This window comes from Hoplias malabaricus, chromosome 7 (assembly GCF_029633855.1).
Source record: "Hoplias malabaricus isolate fHopMal1 chromosome 7, fHopMal1.hap1, whole genome shotgun sequence".
Classification (NCBI taxonomy): Eukaryota; Metazoa; Chordata; class Actinopteri; order Characiformes; family Erythrinidae; genus Hoplias; species Hoplias malabaricus.
In genome coordinates, this window is record NC_089806.1 from 31,574,418 (window position 1) to 31,581,520 (window position 7,103).

At 40.7% G+C, this 7,103-nt stretch overlaps 1 protein-coding gene across 1 annotated transcript; it reads right to left on the reverse strand.

Annotated features, from left to right (window-relative positions):
• Positions 1–2,219: 2,219 nt before the first annotated feature.
• Positions 2,220–4,384, reverse strand: LOC136701792 (zona pellucida sperm-binding protein 4-like). Its single transcript, XM_066676507.1, has 8 exons — positions 4,088–4,384; positions 3,801–3,988; positions 3,610–3,707; positions 3,088–3,245; positions 2,821–3,013; positions 2,607–2,754; positions 2,458–2,533; positions 2,220–2,361 (listed from the first exon to the last, which is right to left on the reverse strand). The coding sequence occupies exons 1-8, from the start codon at positions 4,353–4,355 to the stop codon at positions 2,261–2,263; spliced, it is 1,230 nt and encodes a 409-aa protein (XP_066532604.1). The 5' UTR covers positions 4,356–4,384; the 3' UTR covers positions 2,220–2,260.
• Between the last annotated feature and the right edge of the window lie 2,719 nt (positions 4,385–7,103).

Genomic DNA, 7,103 nt, shown 5'->3' on the forward strand with positions numbered 1-7,103 from the left:
CTGTTCTGTATTAACCCTGTCATATCACCATAGCTACAGCATTTTTAGTTAGCTTTCTAGTAACCGCCAACACGCTGTCTGTCGCTGGGTTCTCTTGCCTGACCCGTGGAAGCTTGCCTGACCCGTGGAAGCAGGACAAATTTGCCCGTTCTTTACCATGACCCTACTAACCTCTGTATTTTTATTTGTTCCCTTTGTCTGGCTTTCTTTCTCCTGTCTCTCTCATGCTTTGAGATGTCCTGCTGCTCTCCAGGTGTTGCCCTGATTCAGCCCCTGTGTATCCTGTACAAGATCCTGGCCTTGTCTCATCTACACTATCATGCCTGGCCATGTTGTTTTATCTCAGATTAACTCTGCACCTAATTTTAACTCACACAGAATCCCTGATCACCTCCTCCTTCATCAGACTCATACATCACTAATATCATCATCTTCATCATTTTCTTTTCCGCTTCTCCATCATCACTAATATACTACATTTATATTACTATAACCCCTTCATCTGTCATCATTTCACTTTTACTTCTGTTCTCTGTTGTGTCTCCGGTGTCGACCCGAGGAGGATGGGTTCCCCGTATGAGTCTTGGTTCCTTCCAAGGTTTCTTCCTCGTGTGCTGAGGGAGTTTTTCCTTGCCACTGTTGCCCCTGGCTTGCTCATAGGAGGCTTGGACCCGGATCTCTGTAAAGCTGCTTTGTGACGACTTTTTGTTGTGAAAAGCGCTATATAAATAAAATTTGATTGATTGATTGACTTGACCTACCCAATCACCTTTAAGTTTTACATGTTCACTGTCAGTAGGATGTGTTTCTTGAAGTAGCCCTATCGATAACTCTTTTTTTTAGAGATGTTAAGATTTTTTTCCTTTTTACAACAATACCCTTTACATTCAGTGTAACCAATTTTAATGTATCACTCATCATAAATACAATCTAGAAATTATCTAAAGATTATGGTATGCAAAACAATTGTATTGTGCAGAAAGAAATCTAACAAATACGTAATAAAACAAAGTATAACAGACAACAGGAACATCCCTTTACCCTCTCTCCAAGCCCCGTCCCCAACTGACGGAGCAATAGAATCAAATCTGACTAATCACCAAAATGAAACATAAAAGATTATCACAATTAAGCCAGTAGGGCCATCCAAGAGAACATGCACTCCATAAACGAAGTCGTGAGCCGTGAAAAGACACCTCATGTTTAACCGCTGCCCTCAGAACAGCCTCCCTATCCGGACACCACAGAAAACATAAGAGAATGCTCCTTTGTGGGGAACCTGATGCCGGAGCAAGAGAGCGATGAGCACGCTCTATACCAAGGAGGTGAAAATCATGCAGGAGACCAACCCAGATAGGAAGCATTTTTTGAAGATACTGAGTAAATGGTATGGACCCCTCAGCTTTCTGGGGTAGACAATGACTTTTAGATTCTTTCGCCGGCCTCTATTTTCCAAGTCATCGATCTTAGCTTGGAGCTGACCAATGGTCAACTCCAAGGATATGAGCAACGCGGTTTGTTGGTGATTAGTGTCCTCGCCAGCCAAAATTCTGTTTTCAGAATTTTCGTCAAGCCTACTTTCAGTTTGTTGGACTCATTGAGTCAGGCTGGTGATAGTACCTTCCACAGATGAGATTGATGTAACAATGGTGTTCAATCGCCCATCTAAGATGTCCAGCCATGAGATTTAATCTCAGCAAGGATCAAATCTGTGTTAGGCGAGGTGATATTTGCATGGCTGCTAATTTTAGCAGCTGGTTCGCAGGGTGCCTGCATTTCTTTTTCTTGGTTCTTTGTGGGCAAGTTGATGCAAAGATTGGAGGGGTTTTATCATTTTGGGAGTCCGACATGTTTCAAAAGTAAGTCAAGTTATCTAATGGAGAAACAAAGTATTATTGTAAAACATTTATGAGCAGAGAAATGGTTCAAGTGGCCATATCCTGCTGGGTCATGTGACAACCCCCCCAGTCATACATTTCTAACTGGGATTGAGGATAGCAGAGTACCACTTTAACCAGCACTTCAGCCAAATAATTGTTAGTCATGATGCATCATGACAAGCAGTAGTGCATGTACTAACATTTTGGTTGCAGGGGAGATTACATGACACCCACCTGGTAAACCTCCCTCCTTCTGTGGGAATCAGTATATGGAGCATGTACCAGTCACATAATTCCAATTAAATATTCAGTTGCTAGAAAGAAATCTTCACACAGCACTCAAAATCAAGATCTTTATTTCATGAGGCATGGCACTTCACTTAAGTTGAGGGGACAGATCTGGGCTTAACATAACACACTTCTCCACTGGACACTACTACAGTAACTCGAGAAGTCCTTTCTGCTGCAGACACATCTCTCCCTGTTGGGGTGGAGGAAGTGTTCACATGAAATTCATTTAGTCATGCCAGACAGAAAAAAAACAAATACATTCCTAAAGATAATGTGTTCAACTTACTTTGTCTGGTACAGCTCGGCACACAAGATTGAGCAGCAGTTGGCTGACATACAGATGTGCTGCAGTGGATATACACCTGAAAAAGAGCAAACCACTCAGTAAAGGACACCTCGTTTCCCTGTACAATTTGAATAACCCAAAAGTGTTACCGTCTGTTGCAGAGGTGCCATAGAGGCAGGATCCACAAACGTGAACATCTTGAGGACAAAGCGCTTGTAATGGCTAGGGAACTGGAGACCAGGTAACCCATCAACTGGAATTGGCATGGTCAGGTACCGATCACCCTGGTAGGGGCACCTAAAGAGGACACAAGCCAGTATCAGCCTGTACTAGAGCACTACACAAAGTAGCAGTACAACTCACCCATCTACCAGAAGATCCCACTGAGGATGGCTGAAGGGGTCAGGGGAAGATGTTGCCCAGCAGTGTCCCAAGATCAGGGCAATATTGGGATCAGTTCTCCCCAACATGCGCACTTCCACAAACACAGGCTCCCTCAGAACCTTAGTCACAGGGTAGTCAGCATCACTGTAGTATGAGGTATAGGCTACTTGTTCTGTTGAGAAAGAAGGTAATTGGAGAAACCAGAGAAAAGTAAAATACATCCATGCCAATACACAGGAGCCTTACCTAGTGGACAGCCCTTGACAGTACATTGACCATTGCCCAGTCTTAATTCTACTCTGAGGGGTCCAGAAGCAACTACAGGTAGAGGAGGATCATTGGAAGAAAGCTGAACAGACAATGCCTCAACAGCTGTAGTAGAATACCTGCACTGGAAGTAAAGCCTTGAAAATAGAAACAAGAGGTTAGCAATAACCCACAGACCAGTAGTGTACCATTTCATTTACAAGGGACAATGAGATGCCTGATCTGTTCAGGGTACATGTTCTAGGTGAAAATAAATAAAATAATCCAGACACTTGTTCCACTCTTCTTTGTGGATAGTACACGTTTAAGAATTTGGAACTAGACCAATCCAAACAGGCAGAAGCACACCTGATTCAACAAATGTAATTCAATGGGCTTGGTCTTAAGAGCACTGCTGCATTGCTCAAATTATATATTGACAACAACCACCCCTCAGGAGACTGCTACCAAAGCCTCCATCCACAAACAAATAATTGCCAAGAAGCAGGTGGTTCTACTCACTCAAAATGGCTGTCTCTTGTGATTGCTCCAAGTGGTCCTACTCCAACTTCATAGGAGGAGGACATTTTGTTCTCATAGACCACATAGTCACCTAGCACCTGGAGGAAGGAGACAAGTGGATACACAACCATGGCATATTCCCCACATGTACAAGACCCAGCTAACTGAAACTGAAATGCTCCAATACAAACCACTGCTATTGTGCCACAAGCAGTCACAGGAAACTGGTAAATAGCAAAGCTTGCAGTATAATCCACAGCACTGCAGGAGCCATTACTTCCTCCCAATAGGCTGATTGAATCCAGGCTCAGTCTGGGCAGTGTTGTATCCCTGGCCACCACCAGTACAAACTGGCCATCTACTGTGCACTGGACAGTCACTAGGGACAAGAAAAAAAAACAGCCATCAACAGAATTCAGGAATACCTCAAGCAACAGGATTCAGCCACAGTATCAGAAGATTGCCTAAACCAACTTACCAGTGTTCCCATAGTAGCAGTTGTGTCCATCAAAACAGCAGTTTATTGCAGCACAGTGAGCAGCATCTATGCTAGGTTCGCCACAAGGAACCCTGAAAACATTATCCACTCTACATTTATCAATGCTGACCACTGGCTTAGTACCACTAGTAAGAGGAATAGCTGCTGAAGGAATCTGAGGCTGCTTCACAGACTGTGGACCCCATTGGTAAACTGCAGCAACGCTTACGTGACCATATAGGATGCCAAACACTACACTAAACCACATTATTGCTGCTATCCCAAAGGAATAACAAGTTGTCCTTATTCAGAGCTTTTATTTTGTTTTCCTGCCAATTTGTCAAAAGTCCAACCTCCTAATTAATTAACAGGAAATTGTGTTCCAGCCTGGTGAATCCATGATCCTGAGAAATTCTGTGATGAGTCTGTTGGGGGTCATGAGTAGAAACAAATTCTGTCATTATTCTGCCGGCTGCTAATTTTGCCTTTCATCAGCTGAAGTAAAATACAAAAGGTACGAGCTGTCGGGTTATGAGAACTAAATATATTTAAAATGCAGAAACCACTATAAATAGATTATACATTTGGTTAGAACCTCAGCAAAATCTTTGTGATTATAATTCAGAATAAAATGGCTAATCACGGTTCTAAAAGTGTTCACAAAATGGCCGAACCTCAAGTAATTTATGACGCAATAAAACTCAGCATATCATGTATCTAAAATAAAAATAATGCATTTTCTATCTAGCATTGAACAACATATTCCTAAATCTGACTTTGCAGTTTTTTAGGCATATTGTTCACACTTTGAGTGCAGGATCCAATATTTTAGGTCTTTCATAGTGCACTTTGTACAAAGATTCTGAGCCATTTGAGATTTAGCCATTAAATTCAAGGACTGTGATCTATGTTTTATATGATGGAGTTTGAGGGCCACGACATTTAAAAAAATTAAGAAATTCAGAGAACAATGTCAGATTTCTGAGAATATTCTCTGAATAATCCTGAAAAAAATCTCAGAATAATTCTGCGTATATTCTCGAAATAATTCAGAGAATAATCTCAAAATAATTCACTGCACTTATAATGGGGCAGACACAGTGTAATTGTCAGAGAATCAGTGTAACTATGGTATAGATTTCAGGAATAAACACTCAGTATTTTTCCACATCAGGACCAGATAGTGATTAGTATTTAAACCCTGAATCGGTGCACGAACCCATGGCATGTAGTTTCACAGGATACAATGATTCCGAAAATTATGGATCCAGAGCGAGTGTAACTCCGGCGCCCACGAGGCTCCATCGAGTTACAGCTCGTACAATAAACTAAAGCCTTATGCATCATGGTCAGGGGATGCACTGACAGGGTCGTCATGTTGTGTGGATGTGTTTAATAAATAATTCTCACTTCACTTACTGCTTCTTTCACAACTCACTCATGGTGCACGGACTATTATTTGGTCTGTGTACATATTATGGAAAAATTATAACCCAAACAGTGATTCGCTAAATTTTCTGATAATATTCTCTGAATTATACAGACTTTTTTATTAAAACATTCTGAGATTTTTTTCTCCGAATTATTTCAAGAATATTCTCAGAATTCTGACTTTATTCTCTGAAATTTTTTTGTTTTTTTCAACATCATGGCCCTAAAACTCATTCGTAGTTTTAGTTGGTTCATATATATATATATATATATATATATATATATATATATGGAGAAGCCCATGTTAGAGCTAAAGCCTGCCATGAATGACTCTCATTCTTAATCACTTTGGGAAAGGCTATCTTATGTGTTTACTATCAGAGAAAACAGGTTGAACTTCCATGACGTACAAAAAGGGTGTTAGAATGCTTTGTCACTCTCATATCACACACACTAAAGCTTTTTTTATGTTTCATTCAGAGCAAAGAAGCCCAACTGACATAGGGTGTCGAGATTCTTAATATCATGATGAGAACATGGTTTGTAGAAACACTGGTTGCTCATTCAGATTTTGCTGTGGATATAAACATGAGAAAATATATTATATTCCTCCCACAGTCCAAAAACACACGTTGGCAGGTGGATTGGCAACTCAAAAGTGTCCGTAGGTGTGAGTGAATGTGTGAGTGTGTGTATTGCCCTGTGAAGGACTGGTGCCCTCTCGTGGGTGTATTCTCACTTTGCACCCAATGATTCCAGGTGGGCTCTGGACCCACCGCGACCCTGAACTGGATAAGCAGTTACAAAAAATGAATGAATGAATGAACGAATGAATGAATGAAAAATATATTATGCTATATTTATTTATTTGTTCATTTATATCCTCTGCTTTTTTTTTTTGCAATATACTTAAGAAATAATTTAGGGACTGCAGTATATTAAATAGGGTTTTTCAAGGCTTAAGTGCATTCCTGGCTTACAAGCAGTACAGTATGGTTCTATATTGCAAATGCAAATTTTACAAAATAGCCATAATTACAGAGAGCTCAATTGAATATATTTTATCTGCAAAATTATGCAGTACACATTCACAAAAAATTTTATTCAACCTAGAATCACTGGACGCAAGGCAGGAAAATCCCATGGAGCAGGTGTCAGTCCTTTGCACAATGACATACCCTCACACATTTGCACATATGGACACTTTTGAGTCACCAATCCACTAGTCTTGCATTGCCATACTTTCCAGGGAGAGTCTGGTGCCTTTCACCACTTAAAGTGGCTAGAACTGCCTACTACTGCAGGAAACGATTTTGGCTACAATTTTGACATGATGTTTACAAAGGGGTATTTCACTTCGGACCAATACCAATACAAAAGAGTACATGGAAGTGTGTATACGTGGATGTACAGAGAGCCAATCAGAATGCAACTGGCAGAATCCTGACAGAGGCCAGGTTTGTGCACGAAAAGTATCAGACTCTCAACTCAACATATGGGTGGAACGTCTGTGGGAGAGACTACCAATCCACCTGTAGCGTGATTTGCTATAATTAATTATTATTAGTTATTTAATTATGATTGA

Coding starts and splice junctions, on each gene's coding strand:
- LOC136701792 (XM_066676507.1), bottom strand. CDS start 4,355: ATGTGGTTTAGTGTAGTGTTTGGCATCCTATATGGTCACGTAAGCGTT. Junction 3,989..4,087: donor CTGCTACTATGGGAACACTG/GTAAGTTGGTTT, acceptor TCTTGTCCCTAG/TGACTGTCCAGTGCACAGTA. Junction 2,534..2,606: donor TGGCACCTCTGCAACAGACG/GTAACACTTTTG, acceptor GCTCTTTTTCAG/GTGTATATCCACTGCAGCAC.